Raw genomic sequence first — 26,867 nt, 5'->3', positions numbered from 1 at the left:
TATCTTACATATGTTTTCTGCCACTTTTTGCACAGCCTTTCTTTCTGCTAGTTTCAATGCATGTCCTTCTGGTGGCGTAGTAAGGGAATGGAGAAGATACAAGCAAGAAAACAGAACATTCAAAACGGACTAGTTCAAAATCACAAAAACTAGTACAGCCAAACTTCTTCAATAATTATCATTTTAACATCAACTTGGTACTTCTAGGTCTACTAAAACCACAAAAATAAAAGACTAAAACCAAAATTACAACTAACAACGCACCCCTTAACATATTGCCATTATTTTGACTGGACACTAACTCCCTCTGTAGTTTATCACAATGTTCACGGCACTTTCGTTCATTGAGTTCCTCAACTCTTACGTTATCAGCATGCATTCTATCCTTCATTTGTTGCAAATATTCCATTAATCTCTTCTCGCAACCAGTAATTTCCTTATCAGCCCACTCAAAAAAATTACAATCACCGGGTTTCTAGATGATAAAAATAAGGCAAAATTGTCATAGGCTACTAACGACAAAATATAAGCACTCAACGTTAAAAGGGGAATTACCTTGTAGTTAATACATTCATACCACTTTCTACCAGGATTGGTCTCGGTCCTAGAGTTCCTTAGACGTACAGGAATTCCACAGCGACATAACGGGGGACCACTTGACAAATCACTTGTTGTAGACATTTACACGCGCCTACATTGGAAAGCACATAACATGAGAATCTTATAACATTATTCATAATTATAATTGAATTCTATACCATACCAAAAAATGTGCTTGCATAAGATTTAATTTACAAAAAATCCAATTGGAAAAGACTGACTAATTGGGGTCCATCTCATTTTCACCGCTCCATACAAGAAAATAGTTGGATTGGAATAGTTTACCTGTAACCTACCTCGATCTTCTTCTTCTTTCTCAAAATAAATTAAACTTTTTTATTAGCATTATCAAACAACTTTTTTTACCTGCCCAAAAGAGTTACGCTTACCCTAATGGGTCCAACTCAAATATTCCTATTTAACAGTCGACCATTGGAGAAAATGTGGAATCCCATAAATTTTATGCACTTACACTAGTGCAGAGAATAATCTTGAAATGTTGGCACCTCACTCCATGAAAGTTGCCGGAACATGTTCATCATACAAACACGAATCAATTTTAAAATTCCTATGCATAATATCAATAGTACATTTGGATATTTACAAATTTAATTTATTTATGCTTTTGGTCCAAAAATTAGATACAATAATGTCTACTGAGTAGGACATTGATCTTGGCACCATAATTTTAGTTTCATGCAGTCCATGTTTAAGGCTATCCTTTTAAAAACGGAGTGCAAAAGGATATAACTATATTCAACATAAGCAAATGCTCAAATAGATTTATAATATTTTTGTAGACTACGATACATTTGGACTATATCCTTTTGTTCAATTTATTGAAACTTAAAGATTAACCTAATATGAGAAACTGATAATGCTGAAAAATATACATAATATGACCAGACAGAGAAAAAAAAAAGACTAATAAATTGGAATAACATCATATTTACCAAGCCCTGGAAAATATGGGGAAGGGATTATAAGTTTTTCTGAGACCATAAAACATACATCAAAATCCACCATTGCAATGAACATAAGAAATAAATACCAGCCAAATACAGATTCATGAATGAGACAAATGGTAAATGGACTAGACAGAACAAGGAATATACTTCATTCACTTGAGCACAATTAGTGATGCGCTTGGCTCTACTAGCAAATTGAAGAGTTCCCTTTGTTTCTTCAATATGTACCTAAATGTACCATACCCATCTGCTATTATTTGATCTTGATCAATTCTTTCAAGAAACTAGTGATCTTTGTGCTTTCCCTTTTAAGGTAAAGAGATATACAGTGTTTTGTTTGAATCGGTTTTCCATGAAAAAGAGATAGGGATCAAATCCAGACCGTTGGTCTTTTTAAAGGAGATCTCCTATAATTTTTTCTGGAGCACCCAAGTCAAATCCCTATCACAATAATCAGCAAGTTCTCTAGACCGGTTGTCAAAACATATCATAATACTCTGTTTGGCTATAACCAACTACTAAAAAGGCTGCAATCTGTATTAACATGTTAATATACGATCTCGAACTATGTTCACAATTACAGTCGGTACTTTTAAGTTTATTTATATATTAATCTTTGTTGCCCTAGATCTCCAAAAGCATGGGCTGAAATCTTTGTCCAAGTACAACACTAAAACTATCTGCTTAATTTCATGCATATGCGTTATATAGATACATCATATATCCAGCCCATCAGCAAGAAAGACGCACAAAAAGAGAGAAGAAAAAAAAAAAAAAAAAAAAAAACCTACGAAGAAGGCATGCTAAATGAACATACACCCAGCTTCAAGTCAAGCTCCAAATTCCCGTTCCCATTCCCTAGATGTACCTAAACCGTTTTCACTGGGAACCTGTCCTCGCCGTTGGTACCTCCTACTTCCACCAGTCCCAAACCGGACCAAAACCAACTATGTCTAGGCAGAAGCCACAAGCGAATGGACCAAATGTCTGGGCAGATCCGTGAGAGAGAGGAGATGGATATCTGAAGAGAGATCGGTTGATGCCGTGTCGATGAGGATTTTGGTTGATGGCTTGAAGAATGATTCTGTCTATAATGGCGTGTCAGTGGGGATATGGAGAGAGGAGATATGGGAAGAGGAGATCAATTTCCAGAAGCGATTCTGAGAGAGAGGAGCTGGAGATCTGAAGGGACTGGCCGTGTCGGTGGGTTGATGGCGTGAGGGCTGAAGAGCGATAGTGTTAAAGTCGTGAGAAGAGATGGGCGGTAGGACATGAGGCACACATTAGAAAGCTGAGGAAATAAGTTGGGCGGGAGGATCAAGTCTTCAACGGAAAGAAAATTCAAAGAAAAGGACTGAGTGTGGCAGTAGAGACAGTGTTTTGTTTCAGAATTGTCACGCGTGTCTACTGTTGGTGATGGGCAAAAAGGCAATGAAAATTAAGTGGCAATTGGTTGCCAAACAGGTCCAAAAAATACCCACACAGTTAGTGTTTCCCACCAAGTTTACTTAAGCTAGAAAACCGGTAGCTCTAGGAGTCATCTTCTTTATGTTTGTGTTCATCAATCCGGGTGGTCACACACACACACACACACACACACACATATATATATATATATATATATACATACATTAACTAAGCTTCTATTCATCTAACATTTCAATACATTTTTATTTTAGGTATTTATTTTTCTTGGGCGTTACACTATTTGACACCATCCTCCTTCCCCCCCCCCCCCCCCCTCCCCTCTTTATGTAAATATCATGTGCAAGTGTAATAGTAAGTTTACAGCTCAAAAAGTAAATAAAATAATTAATTTAGTGTGTGAAGTGGGCTATCTTTAAAGCGTGGAAATGTTTATTCTTTCAATGCTAATATCGACAATACTTTCTTCTTTTTTTTTTGAGTAAAACTTTAGAGAAAAAGTCCACATAAGCTCCTCAAATTATAACTCGATTGTTAATGTACCCATCAAACTACCAAAATTTGTCAATGTCCCCACAAGGCTAGCAAAAAGGGGAAACATAAAATAAAATAAAAAAATAAAAATTGACCCTACAAGTTTTTAATAAGACAAAAGTGCTCATATAAAGTTAAAAAAAAAAAACGAAAGCGGAAAAAAAAATTAAAAAGTGAAAAAAAAAAAAAAAAAAAAGTTAGAACATTAGAGTGGCCCAATCAGCTATTTGGCCAAATGAGGGTGATTCAGTAATGAGGTGGTTCAGTCGCCCTTAATTTTATTTTTTATTTTTATTTTTTTAGTTTTACCATTTAGGCTCCAACTTCCTTTTTTAAAAAAATAAAAAATAAATAATAGATTTATTTATTTTTAGATTTTTACTTTTATTTTTATTAAAAGTTGTGACTGGTTCCGAAGACGGAAAAGGAAACGATACAAGCCAAGCTGTGTAGTCGACAGAAGGGACACAACAAAAATCAGGGGAAACCTTGCCGAGTTCCTTGGTTTGGGTGTGAAGGGGTCGAACCTTGGGAAGGAGGACACTGGCTCAGGCAAGAGAGGGCCGAAGAGGCTGAGCAAGGTGCTTCGGAGCAACACCCGGAGTTCCATGAAGCCGGGGCATCGGTGTTGGGTGGCCAGAAGGAGGCTCGGGGAGCAGATCGAAACGCAAATTGGGACGTGGCCCATAGCGTCATCACCTGGCCGGCGGCAAAAAACAGAAGCCGGAAGGATGGGTGGAGCTTCGACTGTTCCAACGGCGCAAGGTCCTCCTCCGGACGATTTTTCCGATCACCGGCGGCCACCCAGACGTCCCCCAGACGGCAATTACGCGAAGGACGGAGACTCCGGCGTGAATAGCGGCAGCCCAGACCTTGCCGTCCAAAACATGGAGTTTTTTCGACGAGCTACGGACAGAGGAGCAATTTCGGGCTTCACTGGCGGAGGAGGAAGGTCATCCGAAATTTCTGAGGGAAGAGAAGGAAATCCGGACTGTGCAGATGAGGGCAAATTGAAGGGGATTATGGCAGTATCCGAGTGTTTCGGATTTTTTGTTGAAAGAGAAGTAAACCCGGAAGCTGCTATTAGAGGAAAATGGAAAGGAGCTGTAGCTGGGACAAAAGGGGCGCATGTTCGGGGAGCAGAAGTCAGCGAGAAAGCAAGGGAAAATATTTTGTCCAATTGGGTTACCCCTAAATTGAAAATGGCTGAGAGAAATAAGGAAATTATGGGTGGAAAGGGTTCACGTAGAATTCTTTATTTTTTTTTTTTTTTTCCAGTGTTACCACCACATCAGCAGCAGCTACTGGAGCAATATTTCGGACCTTGAGGACTAGGTCCATTTGAAGATGGTAGGAGTTACGTACTTAGGGTACTTGATAAGGGTATTATAAGAATTATATTAATGCCCTCTTTAATAGAATAATTAGACTAGGTTTTACATAAGATAAGAGTTGTATTTTCTCTTTAAGAAAATAATAAGGTTTATTAATATGGTATTAGTCGTATTTAGAATTAATAATATTTATTTATTTATTGTTTCCGTAATTTGAGCTTGTAACCCTATAAATTGGGGTATCGAAGAATGAATAAAAAAAAGAAGAAAATTAATATTCCACTCTGGTAGTTGTTTAGGAGTTTTTAGGGTTTCTCGAATAACCCTAACTTTAGGAGGCCTAAGCCAATGGCAGAGCCAACATTTTTGTTCACTAGGAGCAATGTTCTTGAACCAGATTAGGTTAAAACGAAGCCATATTTTTCCAAATTGGCTCTGTGAAATGCTTCAAGATAATTAGTGTTCACGTGTATTGGGAGCTAGACATACGTGTGAAAGGAATGAAGGATTGCTGGCTTGTGAATGTAGCATTACTATGTGATTAAAGCTGATGGCTTAGAAGGAAAAAAAAAATGATGATAGAAAGATAATGTGATAAGGATACGTGGCAAGAGTTTAGTAGGCATTAATTGGGATATTCTACAAGGTGAGTTGGGGGGCTGAAATTATAGTTGTGCTACAAATTCTCAACCATTAGATTGAATGATTCAATCCCTACCGTTCATATCACTTTTACCTTGGCTCCTTTGCATTCAACTTCTCATTTACCCTTAAGGAAACGGCCACCACACTGCTACCATCGCTTAACACGATGGCCATTACAGAGAGAGATGAGCAAAGCAAGAGATGAGGGTTTGGCGACTGGCCATCGCTATACATCTCATTCTCCTCGGGGTGGGTTTGCAAGTTTTGAAAAAGATGAATAATAGGCATCCAAACACTTGTTTCCAGAATTTAGTTCCAAACTGATGTGTCACAATCTCATGAGATCTATCATTTTGGGAAGTGTGCCACAATCTCATAGGATTGTGACACATCAGTTTGAAATAAAATTTTAGAAACAAGTGTTTTGATGCCTAGCATTCCTCTTTGAAAAAACTATTTCCGCAAGTCACCTCCTCGTACCACGCAGTTACGCAATATTTAAGCCTATGCCTGTAATTTTTGGTAGGGGATCCGTGAATTCCGGGGCAGAGCAGTGCGGTTTTGCGGGTGTAGGCCGGTTATACCTACCCCTAGGTTAGGTTATGATTGACTTATATAATTTTATGTTCATACCTCAACAGGACCCAAACTCAACACGCGAACACAAATTGTCATCCTAATAAAAGTTCTATGAGGTGATTTTTTATTAATATTCTAGTAGGGATAGGTTATGGTTGACTATATAATTTTATGTTCATACCTCAACACGATCCGAACCCAACACGCGGACACGAATTGTTATCTTATTAAAAGTTATATGGGGTGATTTTTGATTAATATTCTAACAACCAAAACCATAAATTTTGTGTATGAATGCTTGGCAGTTGAGCTTAAGATGGGAATTACATTGGACAGATTTGATTATATTCAATTTCTAGTGGCTAATTGGGTAAATACAAGAGATAAAGATTAAAAGGAAAACGATTAAAACAGTTCTTAAAAGTTTGTTAATTGTTTAATTGGTTCTTTTGGGGTCACCAAGCCGAATTGAGATTTCATGGAAACAAAACACATGAAATTATAGGTCCCACCGAGACTTGAACTCGGGTTACTGGATTCAGAGTCCAATGTCCTGACCACTAGACCATGGGACCCTTGATGTTTTATGCGGTTCAATAGTTTATTTAACATTCTACTACAAATATTTTTTTTTTATTATAATAAAATAATTTTTTTTTTTTATATATGAGTACATCTGGAAACACCATAAAATCATTGCTACCACCCCGTTTGGTTCACATTCTATAGAAAAAATAAAGAAGAGAAAAGGAAGAAATAAAAGTATTATTTTATCCTGTTTAGTTATGTGGAGAAAGTAAAAAGATTTTTGTAACTTTTGTTCTTGAGTTAATTTTTCTCACCTAATTTAAGAGGAAATTTTGGTGAGTCTTCGGGAAAATGGAGTTGTTTCTTTCTTTTTTGGTCCATAATTTTGAATTGTCTCTTCTCTCTTTCTTTTCATTTCAAATTTAGTTCCTCAATTTTTATTCTATTTTAATTTAGCCTATAGATTTTCAATTTCGACAATTGGGTCCTTAAATTTTTCTCTAGTTTTAAATAAGTCCCTCCATTTACCTATCGTCCAATTGATTATTGATATGCCACACCAAACCAATTAGTTAATACCATGTGACTCTCGTTTGACGCGATTCAAAAAAAAAAAAAAGTAAAAAAAAAAAAACTGAAAATTAGAAAAACAATTTATTTAAAAAAAATGAAAAAAAGAAAGAAGAAAAACCGGTTTTTATTTTGTATTTTTGTATTTTTTTTTTATTTTTCTATTTCTTGTATAACTTTTTATTTTATTTTATATTTTTTTGATAATTATTTAGTTTTTTCTTTTAATAATTTTATGAATTGTATTTTTTGTCATTACGGGGAATATTGATATTTTTAATAGTTTAAAAGAGGGATACTGACACAATTAATAGTTTCGAGAGACATTGATAATGATGTAGTAGTTTTAGAGAGTTATGTGTACTTTTTTTCTTGTAATTTTAACGTAATTATGCCACATGACACGTATAATGATTATATTACATGTCTAACGAGAAATACTTTGTATTAATTAATAATTGAATTAAGGTGATATACCGTTAATTAATTAATGGGGTGGTACTTATTTGAAATAAAAAAAATAAAAAAAATTAAAGATGTAATTATCGAAGGACTAAAACCCGGTAATTTCAAACCGAATTCAACCCGAATTGGGAATTTGGAGCGATTCCCGAATTCCGAGGCCAGTCAGACGTGTTTATTGTGCAGAGGAAAAAAAATTGACAAAAAACTCATTTATCTTCATAACTCTGCCATCTTACTGTTTGGCAAGCCCATTTTGCCCTTCTCTGTTTAATGAGTGAGAAAACGCGTAATTAAGGGGGACAAGGGCAAAATGGGAAGAAAAATGCCGGATTCCTTCTCTCATGGCTGGCTAATTTGTCTTGCTGTTGGAGAAAGAAAGAAGAAGGAAAGCACAGGGAATTCGGTACGAGTCTGAGCTGCGAGGCAGGCTTTTCAGTCGATCTGAAGATACCCATCACCTCCAAATCCAATATATGGCCGTTGAAATCGCTTTATTATTAGGATATGAATAAATAATCTTCTGCAGATCTCGCCGTAGCAGCAGCATTCTTGGATTTGTTTCAAATTTTCTCTATTTATTTATTTATTCCTCTTTACTCACCTCCACCGACCATTTCTGAGGGAGGTGGTGAGGTTGATTTGAAAGGTTCGCACACTACTGCTTTTGGGGTGCATATATGTCTATGTCTATATATAATAAGTTAACTCATCCGATCCATGCCTTGTATCGAAGCTCATCACTCAACAGATCGAGTCATCTTGTTCCTATACTGCATGCTTCCAACTCTTCCAGGCAATGGCGGAGGATTCACGGGGTAAGAGCAATGAGCCGGCACGTGATATCGGATTGGGTGTGAGCATGGGATCTTCAGGCAAGAGATTCTCTGGGGGGCGAACGAGAAGCATGGTAGATGCTGCGAAGCTCGAAATGTTCGAGGCGGTCAGGGTTATGGCGAGGGCTAGAAAAGAAGCCATAGTTCGGCGGAGCCAGCAGGAAATGGCTGCGAAATCCACCCATCCGATAAACCGGGCTATGGACTTACTGGATGAGTTACAGGGGGAGATTAGTGACGAAATATACGTGGCTGCAGCAATTGCCCTGACAGATGAACAATTTCAATACGTGTTCGTCCGCATTAACAAAGAACGAAGGAGACTTTGGCTGTCAAAGCTGAAGCCCCTGCAGTGACAATCTGAGTTGATTGTATTTTCACTAAACATTTATGTTATTTGAATGTGTTTTAGGACTTACCTACGTATTTTATATTATAAAATGTGTTTTAGGACCTACCTATATATATGTGACAAGTTTAATTGTTGTAATATGTTTTACTACGTGCCTTTGTGATAATATTAATGTGTTTTAATTTGTTATGTACCCACCTCTGGTTCCATTAATTGTTGAATGTGTGTTTATTGGCATTCTTTCACCAAATGCTTCATTGTTTTCGCAAGCGTACGTTGGTAGGATGGACGGATCTAACCTCCCTTTCGTACCTGTGAAGGAAGATAGCGACGACAAAGTTCATCATAATGATTGCAATTGCAGCGGTGGAAGAAGATAATAACACCATATTGCCGCAATGCAACTTGCCATTACAAGGGGCCATGTATATAACATACACGCTAAAGGGTCACCCAGTGCCGTGTTACCAAATGTTTTGTATGGAGCCATCGAAGTTTATATCCTTGTGTGTTGAGTTGAGGGAATGCGGCCTCATGAGGAGTACAAAGAATCTTGATGTTGAGGAAAGTGTTGTTATGTTTGTTTTGATTACTGGCCAATGCCAAGGGCAGCGGATCGCGATACACCGTTTCATGCAGAAAAACGACTATGGGCGTACTATTACATGTTGTTCTTTATGGTCAAATGTTTATAATGTATTATGATGGACATTGGATCTAATGGTTGTTTTGTAACCGACGCATCATGCTTGAATGTGGATCACGGTTATAGTATTGCTAGTAGTATCTGTAATACCCCGTATTTTAAGACTGTATTTTTTTTTTTTGGAATTCTTACAGGACTGTATTGGTGCAATTGACGGAACACACATAAAGGCAAAAATCCCTGCTGAGCACCAACGCCTCGATCGTGGCCGAAAAAATGAGTACACCCATAACGTAATGGCAGTGGGCGATTTTGACATGTTATTTTCGTACATGTACGTTGACTGGGAGGGAATCGTGAACGATGGGTGCGTTTTTAGAGATGTTATTAGAATTGACCAAGGCTTTGAGTAGCCTACATATGGTTAGTACGTCGCATACAAATGCGTAGTTTCTTATAGGATAGTTTTTCATGTTCTTACACTAATTTTGAGTATTTTATTTATAAAGGGCACTATTATGTGGTCGATTCTACGTACCCATGCACGCACGGTTTTTTGCCTCCTTATAAAGGGGAGAGGTACCATCTCTCACAATTTCGCAACAAGCCTCTACCCCGTGGGTACAATGAACTATTTAACTTTAGACACTCATCACTAAGAATGATTATTGAAAACTGCTTCGCAAAATTGAAGAGAAGATGGCATATTTTATACGATATGCCTAGGTACTTATTGATACGTCAACCTGGCATTATAATGGCATGTTGCACACTGCACAACTTCATTGGAACACACAATCCAAATGATGAAATCTTCAGCACTCAAGTAGTAGAACCAGAGATGAGTGAGCAGCCATATGTATATGACAACGATGATGAGGTAGGCCCCTCACATGCAGGATAATACGACTTGTCAGACACAACTGCTCTTGAAATGGGCCATTTTAGAGAAGGTATTGCACAAGCAGTGTGGGCAAATGCACATGGACACGAAAATTGGAATAATTAAAATGGTAATCATAATGTTGAACTAATATTTTTTTGTTATGCTCGTGCATTAGATATGGTTGTGTATGTTTTATGGTTGAGATTTTTTTCTCTGTAAGACAATTACGTGTAGTTGACCCATATGTACGTTGTTAGTATGCTCATTGTGGATAAATGTTTATCTGCGTCATTCGAATTACATATTTTGTTAAGTTGAATTGTGTACCCGTACTTGATAAGTTTGTTTATTTATGCCGCATTCACTTATTTGCATAACAAGTAGACATGGACTTCGAGCTAAATTGCACATGTGGTGCTCGAGCCATGAGACTCCTCTTTTCAAGAACGGAAAGAAACTATATGAGACGCTTTTATAAGTGTCCCCTGAGCAAAGTATGAACTCACTCGTAAACAATTGCAAGCCTCAAATGCATTTTACTTTTTTTATGTTATTGATTTTTTTCGCATTTGTTGTATTTAACAATGTCAGTCTCATCTCGTTTTAATGTGTTATTGTAGAATCATCTCGGGTAGTATTGTAGAATCATCCAGGAGGTTTCTACTAGGAAGATGAGTTGATGCAAAATTTGCCAGAATCGGTGCATGACGACGACGCATTGCGTTTACATGCTCAGGGCAATGTGTCGAGCATGTCGTGGACTGTCGGAGGCATTATGCGATGTTGTGGTATTGCATGGATTTGCATCCTGTGTTGCTTAGAGTTACTGTTGCTTAGAGTTACTGTTTTTGTTGGTTCTCATGTTTGTATGAATTTATTTGGTTTGTACTGCTTGTGGTATGTAATACCACTGTTTAATATACATCTCTTTTGCTTCCACCAAATAGTTTATTGTATAATTTCTGTCGAATATTTCTAGGATTTGCTACCTGAACTATTTTATTTTCAGTACCGTTCATGAACTACAATGGAACCATGCATTTGAATGGCTGCCAAACTTTGTTTGAAATTGACCTTTTCTTTTTCTTTTTTTCAACTATTATATGTGTGTATTTATCTTAGATTTAAAAAAGCAAACTAATTTATATTAAACGCATAAGTACAAAAAATAATTTCGCTATTTAATTTAGACTTATAAAGGCAAATTAATTTATATTAAACGCAAAAAAAAAAAAAAAAAAAAAAAAAAAAAACAAACAAACAAACAAACAAACAAACAAACAAACAAATCGAATTTATCCTAGATTTAAAAAAGCAAATTGGTTTAAATTAAACAAAAAAAAAAAATCGTATTTATCTTAGATTTAAAAAAGCAAACTAATTAAGTATGAAATATTAATTTTAATAGTCATTTTTGTAATTATTAAATAATAGTTATTTCAATCAATATTCCATACTAATTTTCATAACACCAATCATTATACACAACTTTTCATACATCCAATCATTTCCTACCATAGTTATCCGTAAAAAAACAAGCTCATACAACTTTCACCCAAACACAATTTCAAATAGAATTTAAATTCTACTCATCACCTAAACACTTTTTATTTGCCTCAAAATTAGCGAACCAAATAAGAATTCAATTATGATTTAAAAAATTCAACACCCAAATGAACCATAAGTCTCGTTCATGATGATTTTTTTTTTCTTGTCAGAAACATGATGTTGATTGTTTTTCCTTTTCTTTTTCTCAGTTGTTGGTTTAGTATTTTTGGCAAAACAAAATAAATAACCAACTACTTCATCTGTTTTTTGTTGTGGGCTTTCATCAAGTAATATGATAATAAAATGATGAAATCATCCGTCCACAAAATAAATACAGAAACAAAACCATCCACCTTAATTGAAATGGGAGACATTTAAATTTTCAGCATTTTCCAGCCAATAATGAGTGTACAAAGAAATCAACATCAATGTTTTGTTACATCAAGTTTTCAAGGTTTAGTTATCACATTCCCTTTGATGAAAAAAATAAAGATAAAAAAATAAATAAATAAATAAATGCTAAGTTGATTGATTCAGTAGAAGTGAGACATGTGACTTTACAGGCTCTAAAGTACAAGGATCAGTTAAAGAGTCTCCTCCTTTGGGAAAATGTAATAAATTTCACTCTAGACAACTGAACTTCAAATACTTTTTTTTTTTTATAAGTTCCCTTTTACAACTGAACTTCAAATACTCAACAAAACTACAAAAAAAAACTGGCAATGAGAAACTTGACAGGCCAACCTGCAGCAATAAAATCAGGTTGATGCCATCAAAATGCAGCAAACACAAAGAATGAAAAGTGACCTGCTTGGCAAGAGAGTAGATCAACTCTCATTTGGCAATATCAGGCGATCTTGACCTTCCACCAGCTTTGCAGATAGAATCACATCTCCGGTTTTTATCTGTGGAAGAATATCTCTCCCAACAGTTGTGTATCTGCATATTGAAACATGATATAACCAAATGATGCAACTAGCCATAGGAAACATAAAGTTATTTTGTGCATGTGTGTTTTCTTGAAGGAAACTCAAAAGTAATTAGTAACAATAAAAGTAAGGAGTTTAAAGCCATACCCAAAAACTGAAAATTGCCCTTCATCAAACGACAACCCTCCCAAGCCAGCCTATCAAATGCACGCAGGATATATGCAAATATACGTTAAAGGAAAAAAAAAATGTCAAGATGGAATACATGAAAAGCTAATCTCAGACTTGTCATTTTCAATGTTGGTCTAGCAAAAGCCTGTGGAAGTCGAAACTTGAGTATTAATTCAAACAAAATGTGGGATTAAACTTACATTTCGCTTATCATAGAGATAGAAGAAAAACTGATATGGCGATGAGCACTCCTCAGAGACTTCACTATGTGCCATTGCAAGTGCTCCATAAACAGAGAGTGGAAGAACGGGCAATTCTCCATCCTTTTAAACAGGGAGAAACAGGTAAAGAAAAAATGAGAAGAACTGCCCACAAGAAATCTCTTGTTGATATAAGACATTGACAGACCTGCACATTTAATGTTGTTTTGTACAAGGGCTCAAACTGCCCAGATGGCATTATCTCTAAAGGAACATCATAACCCAGCTTCTTGTCAAGCCCATTGTCTGAGAGAATAGCTTGGTCGGTACAGCTAAGTTTTGCCCCATCATATGCCCCATCAATTACCTGAGAAATTGTCAATTGATTATCTGTTCCTTTCAGATATTACTTACAGCCCAATAAATCCCAAAATTCAGATTCACTTAAAAAAATGGAAAAGACTAAAACTTCATAGGCACTATCATGACCAAAAACTTGTATTCAGGTGAGACCAGCATAGGACTAGCAGAATTCCAATCAATTAAAGTTCACTTTGTCAATATGTTATCATATCCTCAATATGTTGTTTCCCAATAAGCTTGTCAGATCTTCATATCTCACATACTTGCATCCATCTCCATAAAATTGGAAAATAAACTAGTTTATAGTCTTTTCCTCGGTTTAGAATCCACTATTGGTCAGCCTTATTATGGATATAGGGGATGAAAACCAAATGTATAGCTGGAAAGCACAAAAGACCAATAAAAAAGAATCACCATCCACATGTGTGCGCGCACACGCTCACGTGCGTGTGCTTGCATGTCTATATGCATAGGTAGATATATTTCCCAAAGATTGAAGTGAGGTTCAACTACCTTACCAGCTTTGCAAAATTCCCTGCCGTTAACGGTGCTGAATATCCATCTACAACAACCTGAATTCACAGGCTTATGATCAGTTGCAATTGAATTTATGATCCTAGGAGCCAAGATTCGTTTAACCAAGTACTTATGCACCCAACCTTGTACTGATTCCAATGGCGAATGCATCAGTCTAGCCAATATGTTGGCCCATAACCCAAAAATATACAGATTTCTCAATAGTACAGAGAGATTCATGACTTTACATGCAAATTGATAAATTAAGAAGTTGACCATTTACACATTTCAGATTGTACAATCAAAAGTAAAAGCACATGCCATGAGTATCCTGTCAACTAGCTCCTTTAGCAATCAATGGAACAGCAGACATTAATGTCTTTATGTAGATGAGATCATACAATGGCACACACACTTGGAAAAAAAAAACACAGACACACACACAACTACTCTTAAATCCCAACCCCTTATATCCATACATTATAAAAGACAATACAGTTGTCAATTGTCATTAAGCATCTGGTTCAGAGCTAATTATACTCCATGCTTAGACATTATATTTAGATTGCAAATCCGAAGCACAATGCATACATGATTCATATTATGATACCCACTATTCTTAGACATAATTAAAGTGAATAGCAACCAAAGAGTTAGTAGCCCATGCTTAAGAACATTGTAATCAAATTCAACAATGGAAGTGGAAACTGTTAGGTTTTATGTTGTTGGCAAATTCAATGTCAAGACTTGTTATGTTGTGAGTCTAGGTTTAGGGTAAAAGTTGGTATTCAAGTAAGTGTCAAAAACTTGGTTCAAAGTGAAGGACAAAATAGTTCGTTCGCAAACCTCAATCATATGGCGTTCGAAAGAGGCAAGTTTTCAAAGATTCAACATGTCAGTCAGAATGCCTACATCGCAAGACCATTCGAAAGGCTTTTGAACGAGAAGATCAAGGCACTTCAAGATCAAGTTCCTGAATGCCTCGATCTCAGTCACAATCGCAATACCGTTTAAACGAAGTGCTAAAGACTTTTAAAACAGAAGCACTCGAAAGGCTCAATCGCAAGGGGAATTGCACCCGATTCAAACGCAGATTGAATTACATTGTTTCACAAAGGTTCACTGAAAGCTCCGATAGCAATCACATTCAAATCCGGTTTGAATGTGATGATATTTAAGCCAAATCCTAGACTCTCGATCGCAATTGTAATCGAACACTGCATGCGATAAGTTGTGAAACCCTAGTTGCCATTCAAACGCGACAACCTTAGACTATGTTATATTTTTACCGATTTGCTCATTAAAGCTCAGTTCTCAATGTCTATATAAGCCTCATAAGCCACAATTTCCACCCTGAGGCCATTATTTTGTGTTTTTGGAGAGTATTTTACCTTCATATGCCTTAATTCTCTAACTTCTCCTTGATTTGATTAAAAAACACAAATCAAAACCTTCAGCCTTCAGAGTTCCGAGTTGCAGAGGAAGCTTTATAGAAAAAAGTCTAAAGTTTTGGAGTTATTGCGATAGAAGACATACAGGTCGTTTGTTGGGTACAAGTTAGGTTTTTTCTACAGATGTCTTGTAAATATAAAGTGATTGTAATTTTTCTTCAATAGTAGATAAGTTTCCTGGGGTTGCCCGTCCCCGGAGTAGTTTTACTTTTGAAGAGTTCTTCAAAAGGTTTCCATATCATCACAAATTCTTGTCTCGTTGGAATTTGGTGATATTATGTGGTTGCAAAATTGAAATTTGTCATGATTGTTGTGAATACACCTATTCATCCCCTCTACGTGTTATTTGGGGTCATTGGGATATTTTGTGATCATTTACATATTTAGGTTTTTTTTTTATAAGTAAGAAAGGTTTTATTAAAAAAGCGTAAGGCGCCTCTAAGTACACAGGGAGTATATAGGAACAACCAAACCAACCCAACCCACAAAAAGAAAGCCAAACAAACCCACAAGGACCTAAGCCCTTAAATACTTTCACCCACAAGGAGCACTCAAAGCAACAAAAAAACCCAAACAAACTCACAAGGACCTAAGCCCTTAAACCTGAAACCCACAAGGAGCACTCAACGCTGCAGCACCTGAGCATTTCCTTTCCTACGCCTAGAGGGCACGCTTGCATCGCCGTAGTTAATGGAGCTTTTTAGATTCAACACATCTCTCCTCCCTTTGATCTTAAGACGTGCACCCTTATTAACCCGATGGAAATCCTCTTCAATGGCATCCAAAATCGCGAAGGACGGATCTTCATCCTCAACACCATCCGACACCCAATCCAAGGGCATGTTGGGAGGACATACACCCAAGGGGTAAAGGGAGTCTCCTTCCTCCCCAACCCAAACGTCATCCCCCTGATCCCACACAACAATCTCCCCAGACGGGCCAAAACCTACCGGCTACTTCTGAGAATGGATCAAGCCATCCGAACTGAAATTCACACCCTTTATAGCGATTGGAGAAGCGCAACCACTCAAAGGGAAGGGAACACTCGGGAGACAGAAGCCTCGCCGAAGAAAGCTAGACAGAGGAGACTTACAGACCACTCCCCCACCAGGCTTTGGCGAGGATTGGACCACAGTCCCGCCCAAGTCCTAAGAAGAAGCACCCAAAAACGGTGTCGTTGAAGCACTGAGAGCTGTCACAGCCTGTCACATAGAAGTTCAGATATTCTTGTGTTTATTGTTTAAATGTTAAGATTCATATCTATTATTTAATATTTTATATCACCTGTTCTCTACGCGTTTAATGTGCGTTTGCATGTTTCAGGAAGACATGTTTATCCATTCAATTCAACTTAGTCCTAGTTTAGTGGTTTAATAGGATTAATTTGTAATTTATTGTTTTGTAATTTTTATGGGTTTTGTCACAGAATTGCAAAGATGGGAGTTTGTTAGGTTTTATGTTGCTGGCAAATTCAATGGCAAAACTTGTTATATTGTAAGTCTAGGTTTAGGGTTAAAGCTGGTATTCAAGTGAGGGTCAAAAACTTGGTTCGAAGTGAAGGACATAATAGCTCATTTGCAACCTTGATTGTATGACGTTCGAACGAGGCAAGTTTTCAAAGATTCGACATGTCAGTCAAAATGCCTCAATCGCAAGACCGTTTGAAAATCGTTCGAAGGAGAAGATCAAGTTTTTGAATGCCTCGATCACAGTTACAATCGCAATACCGTTGGAATGGAGTGCTCAAGACTTTCAAAATTCAAGCTTATGAAAGGCTCAATCGCACCCAGTTTGAATCACAGCTGAATTACATTGTTTCACAATCACATTTGAATCTAGTTCGAACGCAATGATCTTTAAGCTAGATTTGAAACTTTGGATCGCAACAATGTTCGAACCCCGTTCGAACACCGCATGCGATAAGTTGTGAAATCCTATTTGTCGTTCAAACGCAACTTACTCCCATTCGAACGTGACAACCTCAGCCTATGTTATTTTTTAACCAAATTGCTTACCAAACCTCAATTTTTTCAATGTCTATATAAGCTTCATAATCCATGATTTTTATAAAACCCTGAGACCATTATTGTGTGTTCTTGGAGAGTGATTTTACCTTGACATGCGTTAATTCTCTAACCTCTCCTTGATTTCATTAAACCACACAAATCAAAATTTTCAACCTCCAAAGTTCAAGTCATAAACATAGCTTTATAGAAGAAAGGCCAGAGTTCTGGAGCTACTACAGTAGAAGACAATCAGGTCATTTATTGGGTACAAGTTAGGTTTTTACTACAAAGGTTTTATAAGTATAAATTGATTGTAATTTTTCTTCTATTGTGGATAAGTTTCCTGGGGTTGGTTGCCCCCATAGTGGTTTTACTTTTGAAGAGTTCTTCAAAATGTTTCCACTTCAATACCAAATTCTTGTGTCTATTTTATTTTATGCCTTGTTGGAATTTGGTGATATTTTGTATGGTTGCAAAATTTAAATTTGTTGTGAAAACACTTATTCACCCCCTCTAGGTGTTATTTGGGGTCATTGGGCATTTTTTAGAAACAATTTCAATCGGCTATTTCAATGTCAGTAATTTAAAATCCACCATTTGGAGACAGATATGTCATCCTTTTGTCTAATGTTTGGAAGTTTCCAGCTTTTACATTATTCAAAGAGAACTCTCACTTGAGATTCTGATTGCTTATTCAGCATGAAGAACTCAAAAGCAAGGTGGCACTGCTACGTTAAGCCTCCCAATGGTGTACAAATATTAACAAAGAAAAATAACAAAATTAGCCAAAATTTATTGATTCACTTACCATTTGAAAAAAAAAAAATTGATAATTTTTTTTTTTTTTTTTTTTTTTTGATATCGGGGAACCTCTACAAGGCAGGGCCCTTTGGACCCACCCCTGCAGAATAAACCTCGGTTCCATGCACCGCACCCACAGAAATTTCCCTACATGGAACAGGGTAACTCACTGGCTTTCACCAGGGGGTGTGGCCCCAAGGGGAGATGACACTCATGGGTTTCGAAACTGAGACCTTGAGGAGCAAACTCAAAGTCCCAGCTGGTACTAACCAACTGAGCCACCCCTTGGGGTTATAATTAGTAGTAGGAACTATGAACATTGGTAACTCTTCTTGGCTAGATAGAAATGGTGAATCTTAAATTATAGAAAAACACAAAATCACAAGATTTCACAAATCAATCAACTTTATAAATCCAAGGCATATAACAATCCTATGCAAGATTGCATAATACAATATTTTCATCCTTCAAAAAATGTAAAATTTAGTATACCTGAATTATGGCAGTCTTTCTTTGTTCACCACCAGCTTCTGGAGAAAATGTAGAGCCATCTCCTTTTTCAATTGTAAATTCAACAATTCCTCTCCCATTAAGCCTACAAATCAAAAAGAAACACATTTCCTATTTCAAAAATAGATGTACCAATGCAAAGCCTACTTATCAAAGCAGAGGAGGTCTTTCACACCATTTTCGTGCATATGCTTAAATATTTCTATGGGACATCCAAACAACAAATAAATGTTTCAAACCATTACATATCAAATAAATTTTTAGAGTAGGATCTCTGCTTATAAGAAACAAGCAGCTGGAATAACTCAGCTTCAAAAAGTCAGAACTTACTGGCCAACTAACCACTAATATAATTAGCTAGAAAATAAAATTTGTAAAGAATCGTGAACCCAAAATGTTCAGACTAACAAAACTGATTACTTGGAGGAAAAAGAAAGATGTAATGCCAATCAAATGATGGGTTTAGCGAATAATTCTTGGGCAGATAGACCAAAAATAATGGGGAGAATATACTTACCCCCTCGAATTGACACCTTTTTTGCACATGCACTCCTAAACTACCATTTGTGACACTTGACTCCCTCCAACTACCATTTAGGTCAAATGAAACCCTCTGTTAGTCGTTGCCGTAACATGGACAGAAAATGAAGCATGTGACTTTTACGTGCAAAAGTGTGACTAGAAATGCCCAAAATGGCCCACTTTTAGATGCTAAATTGATTTAAATATCTTAACATAATTGTGGATGTGTAAAAAAACAACAATAAAAGAGAAAAAGAATGTAACAAAAAAACTTCAAAAAGAAAAAGAGAGAGAGAGAGGGTGGTTCGGCCACCCTTAGGAATTATGGGGTGGCTCAAACACTCCTTTGAGGATAGTCGAACCATTCACTCGGCCTTGAGGGTTGGTCCGGCCACCCCCCTCAAACCTCCTTTTTAAATATGCACGTGCGTGTCACATGTGCCATTTTCCATTTATGGGACCAATACTTGAAACCGCAGTCCATAAAAAAAAACCCCGATATTTTTTAACCCCAGCAGCTATCGGAAAGATCCATTTTAACATACTTGAAGTTCTAATTGTCAAGTGTCATAAATGTAGTTTGGAGGTACATGAACAAAAGGGGTGTCAATTCAAAGAGGGTGGGTATATTTTCCCAAAAAATAATTTTTCTGATATTCCATGATTTCTTATTTTGCTTTAAATTATTTATTGTGGATATCAAAAGGAAAAAGGAAAAAAAAAAAAAAAAGGATCCTAGTTTCAGACTATAATGTCACTGGCCACATATTTTTGTGATTCATATACTAGTCCTCATCAAGGTGGTTAGAATATAGCACCTAAAAATCTCTGGTGAAGACTAACCTTGGAAATTTCACGTATTGCTGGGGCAATAAAAATGACAAGCCTGGAGCCTGTTACAAACAATAGCAACTAGCAAGTTGAGAGTTGGAATGCTTATATTATCATCGTAACATAAGTAGCTAGTATAAACAATATTATCGCCTTTAAGTAAAAAACACTGCAGGTTTCCATTAGCATGACAGCAGCAACAATTTTAGAAAATTATCTCAAGTATCATTCTATGTTTTCCATGAGGCATCCGCTTGTTGACCATACAAATATATTGTGTCTAGATAAAGAGTTAGAAAATAATTTGCTAAATCATCGCTTATCCCAAAAGCTTAAACTAATAGAAAATGATAATTTTAATCATTTAATCAATACTTTTAACACTCCCCCTCACATGTGGGTTCAGACTCTCCTTTAATAAGCGAGACCCAACACATGGAATATTTAATTGAAATTGGGAGTGATTGGCAGAGACAATGTTTGAATTCAGGACATTTGTTCTGATACTATGTTAAATCACTACTTATCCCAAAAGCTTAAGATGATAGGAAATGATAAATTTAATCATTTAATTAATACTTCAACATAACCTTTGCCTATTGATGAGTTTCAGTTACCTGTAGCAATTCTATCTCTGCAATAGTATCAAGTGAAGAGGCAAGGCCTACTGATACTTTATCTGGGTCCTTATCCTTTATAGATTCCAGAAGGGTTCGCAATCCACCCTGAAAAACCAAAGGAACTTCCAATGATATTTTGATAGGTTCTGCAGTGAACCATATCAACCTCAAGATGTTACTAATTATCTGAGGTCTTCAAAAAATTCATGTGCTAGAAGAGATAAGATATGTGAACTGAGATTCAGTACTATACAGCTGGAGCCTTCTCCTTTTTCCTCTTTCTTTTTTTCATTCATTTTTTTTTTTTTGTGCAGTTTGGAAACTGAAAATACTGTATATTACATGGCATTCCAGAGCAGCATAAACAATTAAAAAACGTTTTTCTTTACCAACCACTAGATGGATTCTAACAATTGACCATGCTGCCAAAAGTAATTTAATTTGAAATCATGATAAGCATAGCCAAGGGTACTTTGACTTCAAACAACTGAACTTCAAATGTTAAGTCATAACAATGATATCATAGCTTCTTTCAGTTAATTGGTCAACCAACAGTAACATTCTAGATACTGTATATGAGTTCTGAGGAAAGAAAGAAATACAAAATTGTGCTGACAACCTTCTCATAAATTAATATAGCTCTCTTTCTTCCAAAGTAACTTCACATACCTTCCCATCAATAAGTGATGCATACAATGTGGAACCCTTCTCCTTCAGGTCTATTGGGATACTTGCCAAAATAGAATCCTTTTCATCCACTGCTATCTAAATATAGGAAAAGATAATGAAAAAGTAAAAATCAGAAGTGATTACATCAACGTACCATACATATAAATGAACAGAGACAAGAACAAATGCATAATGATAACCAGTGATTAAAATATACAAACTCAAAATGGGATATCACAGGATTGGAACTCAGGTAAATGACACCGTGCCAAACAGTATAAATTACAAACATCAACTTGCAAGTTGCAAAGTAAATGTAAAACTCAAAAGAAAATGGTTTCTACAGATATGAGCAACACGCAGATTGTGCGGACAAAGCAGTAGCTGCAGCCATGGCCCCGTGCATGGGTTGGTAGGGCTGACACCTCAAAAATTTAAAGACGAATTAAAAAGGGTAGAATGTGAGAAGGAGAAACTCTCATTGTAAATATTGAATTTGGAAAAACAAATCCCGTTTATTTATTATTGGACTTGGTCAATGAACTGCTCTCTTAAGTTTTGGATGGAAGCAATGCTTATTTAAGATGGCCCCCCTTCTATAAAGCATTAAAATGAAAGAAACCCCCACCCCCCCACCCCCTCCCTCCCAAAAAAAAGTAAAAAAGAAATATATACCTTCAAAGCTTTCTTCACATTCCCCTCCATGGTTCCATACGGCTTTCTCTGTGGAATCCTTAGCAGGTACGAAATATCCTCCATAGAATCCTAGAAGCAGAGGGAAGATGGTCTGCAAACTGATTACTATTAAAGTTAAGGGACGGTAGAATTTAAGTTCAATCATCAAGAGTAACCTGAATGGTCTTCATGTTTGTGTTTGCAGGGATAGCCCTTCTTAAAGCAAGTTCTCCTGTTCTTGGAACCTTGGTATCTGGAGAATAAAGAACTGCTCTTGCAGGAGATATAGAAAAGGAGTCCCAACCAACCAAAGGAAGAGGAGAAAAAATTTGAACAGACATAAGGATTACAGCAATCAGACTCTCAAGCTTCTTCCGTCCAAGTCTACAAATTGACATGTACAAGTTGGTAGGAAAATCATGCCGGTATGCTGGTTCCTGCATGATTGACCACCCATTTCAGAAAATCCGAAGACTGGTGTGGGGAAATATGATTTCATCTTTTCTTCTGGCTTAATTTACTATTTTGGTCTTTTCAGTATTCAAGGTGGCCACAAGTGGAAAAAGGTGAATCACTGAGATGATTTTGACTCTCATCATCATTACAAGTAAAATGGACAAGGCCATAATAGCATCAACTTGAGAACTTGCAAATCATTTGAGTTAACAAATCAACTGGATATAATAATACAAATTACTCCAGTCAGTACACAATAGTTATTTGGCAGCACAATGTGGTACATCCTCTATGTTGTCCATGATTTTAGAAGAATTGGTAGCAATTTACCTGTTAAAAGGCTCTATAGCATATTTTTTGACATAAATTTTGAAATGTGAAAGTTTGTAATAAATGAAAATGAATTGTAGTACACTATACAGAAAGATCAAGTCATGAGTTCAAAGAATTCCTCATCCATCCAAAATTGTAATTTTATTTAAAAGAAGAAAAAAAATCATAAAACTCAAGGCAAGAGATGAAACCAGCACCACCTAGTACCAAACGCTTAAACTATCAGTACACACACTAACAAGCCATAGATTTCCTATGGCAAGCACACCCTAAAGTTGCTTTTAAGTAAAAGGGTTTGGATTCCAATCACTTGTAGAGAATCAAAACGAACCTCTGAGTGATTTTTCTTGGGCAAGCAATGAATGCTGGAGCGGCCTGGTCTTTGCTGGGTGTTTGCTAGGCATTTGATCACGTCCAGCTCTTCCATCACGGAGTTTACCGCCCACGACTTCATCTTCCGCTTGTTTCTCGAGAAAAGCGGGGTCTGGGAGAGCTTGAAGATGGGGAGGACGACGCTCTGGGGCGACATGGTGTGTAAGGTCGCCATGGCTATTTCTGACTGTGTTGGGAGGAACCCACCTCAGTTTCGCAGACCGTGTTTGTAGATTAGAACGTTTTACGTGTGGCTATGGTGCGTCATGGCGTGCTTTTGTGTTTATTTTTATATATTTTATTTTTTAAAAATATATATTTTTATTAATAAAATAAAAAATTATTCTTCTAACTTTTTGAAATGTGAAATCACTAATCATAATCACGAGAAGTGCTATACGTGCGTCAAGAGTCCGGCTGGAGTCCAGCTCTTGACCCACGTGGCACATATTATTATTTTTTTTATTTAAAAAAAAATTTTCAAAAATAAGAGAAGAAAAGTCTCGTCCGTCCGATTCAGTCTTCAGTCTCACTCCAAATTTTCCCCCCATTCCCAAATCTCACCCTCTCCCGCCACCGTCCCCTCCTCCACTGACCGCCCAACGACCAGAGACCTTTGACCCAACGACCAGCGACCTCTGACCCGCACCGTCCCTCGGCCGGCTCCCAGCTCGCTGTCTCTCTCTCTCTCTCTCCAAACGACGGACTGGTGCCCACCGACCACTCAACGACCACCAACGACCGGCGCCCACCGACCGCCCAACGACCGGCGCCCTCTGACCCGAACCATCCCTCGGCCGGCTCCCAGGTCGTTGTCTCTCTCTCCCAGCTCGCTGTCTCTCCGTCTCTCCGTCTCTCTCTCTCTCTCTCTCACCCAGCAGACCAGCGCCCACCGATCGACCGGCGGCTCTCTCTCTCTCGGACCCAGCACCGGAGCGCCATCGACCAGAGTCGACCACTCTCTACGGTTAGTCTCTCTCCCTTTACTCTCTCTCTCTCTCTCTCTCCTTTGGTGACTTCTAAGTCTAACCCTCACTCTTTCTCTCTCTCTAACCCAGCTGGTCTCTCGCTCTCTCGGACCCAGTAGCCCGAGCGCCGCCCACGAGCAGAAAGGACTCCAACAGAGGAGGTTTCCTGAATTTTATTTTTTCCTTTGTAAAGTAATCTTCCTGTGTTAACAAAAACTAGTGTGGTTTGGGCCTTTTTGTACCGTTGATTTCCATAGACTTTTTGTACCGTTGATAAAGATGGATTTATCATGCGTGTAAATTGTAATTGTGAACAAAGAGCATGTAGGTTATGAGATTTTATTGCAGACAAATTGATGGTTTGATGACATTAATTAATTTCTTTGAATTCAATTCATGGTGAAGTTAAAATTGGAAAGCTGTCAAAAGAATATATCATGCTTTCTATTTTAATATGTACATGTTTTTGAAGAGAGAAGATCTATCTACAACATTATGCACTGTATTGGTATTGATTTGAAGAAGCAATTTTGGGGAAGTTAGGAAGTGAATTATGATTTATTATGCACTGTTGGATTTTGCTTGGTTTAGGTTTTTGTTGTCTCATACAATTGTTTAATTAAACCATTTTTATTTTTTTTTTGTAAAATAACTTTTAGATGGACTTGTCACAACCAGCCTTGAATTCACTATGCGAAGATGATTGTTTGTTGACACATGAACAACTTGATGATGTTGTTCCCATCGAAATAGACCCTCAAAATGGTATGATGGGCATTTTTACTTTTAATTTTTGTAACATATCTTAGAGTAAATGTTATTATTCATAGTTGGGTTCTTTACACTATGTTTTATTCGTTTTGATATAGATGAAAATGAAATTATTGGGGATGAACAGTTAAATGATGATGTGGACAGTTGTTGTTCCAAGCTCAACAAACAATGCGGAGATGATTGTTTGTTGACACATGAACAACTTGATGATGTTGTTCCCATTGAAATGGACCCTCAAAATGTTATGATGGGCATTTTTACTTTTAATTTTTGTAACATATCTTAGAGTAAATGCTATTATTCATAGTTGGGTTCTTTACACTATGTTTTATTCGTTTTGATATAGATGAAAATGAAAATATTGGGGATGAATAGTTGAATGATGGTGTGGACAGTTGTTGTTCCAAGCTCAATAAACAATGCAGAGATGATTGTTTGTTGACACATGTACAACTTGATGATATTGTTCCCATCGAAATGGACCCTCAAAATGGTATGATGGGCATTTTTACTTTTAATTTTTGTAACATATCTTAGAGTAAATGTTATTATTCATAATTGGGTTCTTTACACTATGTTTTATTCGTTTTGATATAGATAAAAATGAAACTATTGCGGATGAACAGTTGAATGATGGTGTGGACAGTTGCCGTTCCAAGCTCAAGCTCATAGATAAAGATAAAAATGTTAAGGAACCTAAGAATGGGATGTTGTTTGGCTCTATAGAGGAACTTCATGAATATTATAGAAATTACGCTAAGAAAGAGGGTTTTGGTGTGGTACAGAAGAAGAAAAAAAAGGATGAAAATGGAGATGTACATTACATCACTCTAGCATGTGCTCGTCAAGGCAACAGACAATCCAGCTCAAGCAATAACGTTTGCAAGCCTAATAAAACAATCAGAACGGGATGTAAGGCTACTTTGAATGTAAAGTTAGTAGGCACAACGTGGTATGTGACTAATGCAAATCTATGCCATAATCATGATTTAAGCCCAGGCAAAGCGAGATATTTTAGATGCCACAAGAAGTTGGATCCTGCTACGAAGAGGAAGCTTGATATAGATGATAGAGTTGGAATCCATACGAACAAGATCTATAACTCGCTAGCTGTTGAAGCGGGGGGGTATGAAAATCTTACTTTTGGAGAGAAAGAGTGTCGCAATTATATTGCGAAATCAAGACGTCTTCGCCTTGGCACAGGAGGTGCTGCAGCACTTCGTGATTATTTTGATAGAATGCGGAAAGTGAATGATGATTTCTATTTTGATATGGATGTGGATGATGAGTGTCGGTTGAAAAATGTGTTTTGGGCTGATGCACGAAGTAGGTCATCATATGAAGATTTCGGTGATGTGGTTACATTTGACACAACATATTTGACCAACAAATACGAAATGCCATTTGCCCCTTTTGTAGGAGTTAATCATCATGGTCAATCAATGCTTTTAGGGGCGGCATTAATTTCAAGTGAGGATACAGCAACATTTGTTTGGTTGTTTGAGGCATGGTTGAAATGCATGAAGGGCTGAGCGCCAGGGGCAATTATTACAGATCAAGATCGGGCTATGAAAAGTGCAATTAAGAAGGTTTTTCCGAATGCCCGACATAGATTTTGTTTATGGCACGTACTGAAAAACTTCCAGAAAAATTTGGATCACATTCACAGTACAAGGCCATTAAGATGCCATACGAAATTGTGTGTATAATTCTCAGACATGTGACAAGTTTGATGCAAGTTGGCAGACCCTACTTGAGTGTTATAATCTGGAGGATAATGCATAGCT

At 37.0% G+C, this 26,867-nt stretch overlaps 2 protein-coding genes, 1 long non-coding RNA gene and 1 other non-coding gene across 5 annotated transcripts; 1 reads left to right on the top strand and 3 right to left on the bottom strand.

Annotated features, from left to right (window-relative positions):
• Positions 1-158: 158 nt before the first annotated feature.
• Positions 159-2,702, bottom strand: LOC133877224 (uncharacterized). The gene is made up of 3 exons (XR_009901684.1): positions 2,386-2,702; positions 556-691; positions 159-475 (listed from the first exon to the last, which is right to left on the bottom strand). It is a non-coding gene; the product is annotated as an uncharacterized LOC133877224 (long non-coding RNA).
• Positions 2,703-6,588: 3,886 nt separating this feature from the next.
• On the bottom strand, positions 6,589-6,660 carry TRNAQ-CUG (transfer RNA glutamine (anticodon CUG)). The gene has a single exon. It is a non-coding gene; the product is annotated as a tRNA-Gln (tRNA).
• Positions 6,661-12,418: 5,758 nt separating this feature from the next.
• On the bottom strand, positions 12,419-23,583 carry LOC133877909 (peptidyl-prolyl cis-trans isomerase CYP37, chloroplastic). Of its 2 annotated transcripts, none has more exons than XM_062316361.1 (12): positions 23,298-23,583; positions 22,354-22,614; positions 22,178-22,267; positions 21,503-21,598; positions 20,831-20,938; positions 20,226-20,275; positions 18,843-18,945; positions 14,095-14,148; positions 13,422-13,580; positions 13,214-13,336; positions 12,990-13,039; positions 12,419-12,852 (listed from the first exon to the last, which is right to left on the bottom strand). In XM_062316361.1, the coding sequence occupies exons 1-12, from the start codon at positions 23,511-23,513 to the stop codon at positions 12,741-12,743; spliced, it is 1,422 nt and encodes a 473-aa protein (XP_062172345.1). In that variant the 5' UTR covers positions 23,514-23,583; the 3' UTR covers positions 12,419-12,740. The 2 variants fall into 2 exon arrangements, with proteins under 2 accessions (XP_062172345.1, XP_062172346.1); XM_062316362.1 differs by having other exon boundaries at positions 22,354-22,445; positions 23,298-23,506.
• Positions 23,584-24,965: 1,382 nt separating this feature from the next.
• On the top strand, positions 24,966-26,612 carry LOC133876766 (protein FAR-RED IMPAIRED RESPONSE 1-like). Its single transcript, XM_062315012.1, has 4 exons — positions 24,966-25,071; positions 25,176-25,321; positions 25,456-25,573; positions 25,678-26,612. Exons 1-4 carry the CDS (start codon positions 24,966-24,968, stop codon positions 26,610-26,612), a joined length of 1,305 nt encoding a protein of 434 aa, XP_062170996.1.
• The last annotated feature ends 255 nt before the right edge of the window (positions 26,613-26,867 follow it).

The sequence above is a fragment of the Alnus glutinosa genome, chromosome 9, assembly GCF_958979055.1.
Source record: "Alnus glutinosa chromosome 9, dhAlnGlut1.1, whole genome shotgun sequence".
In the NCBI taxonomy this organism is placed as follows: domain Eukaryota; kingdom Viridiplantae; phylum Streptophyta; class Magnoliopsida; order Fagales; family Betulaceae; genus Alnus; species Alnus glutinosa.
The sequence above is the reverse complement of the archived record's forward strand: the minus strand, read 5'-3'. Positions and strand labels throughout refer to the sequence as shown.

Excerpts from the sequence above, each read along its gene's own strand:
- LOC133877909 (XM_062316361.1), bottom strand. The coding sequence starts at position 23,513 with ATGGCGACCTTACACACCATGTCGCCCCAGAGCGTCGTCCTCCCCATC. Across the intron at positions 13,581-14,094 it reads CAGGGAATTTTGCAAAGCTG|GTAATTGATGGGGCATATGA; the intron begins GTAAGGTAGTTG and ends ACAATTTCTCAG. Across the intron at positions 13,337-13,421 it reads AAACAACATTAAATGTGCAG|GATGGAGAATTGCCCGTTCT; the intron begins GTCTGTCAATGT and ends CCTGTTTAAAAG.
- LOC133876766 (XM_062315012.1), top strand. The coding sequence starts at position 24,966 with ATGGACTTGTCACAACCAGCCTTGAATTCACTATGCGAAGATGATTGT. Across the intron at positions 25,072-25,175 it reads CGAAATAGACCCTCAAAATG|ATGAAAATGAAATTATTGGG; the intron begins GTATGATGGGCA and ends GTTTTGATATAG. Across the intron at positions 25,322-25,455 it reads TTGAAATGGACCCTCAAAAT|TTGAATGATGGTGTGGACAG; the intron begins GTTATGATGGGC and ends GGGGATGAATAG.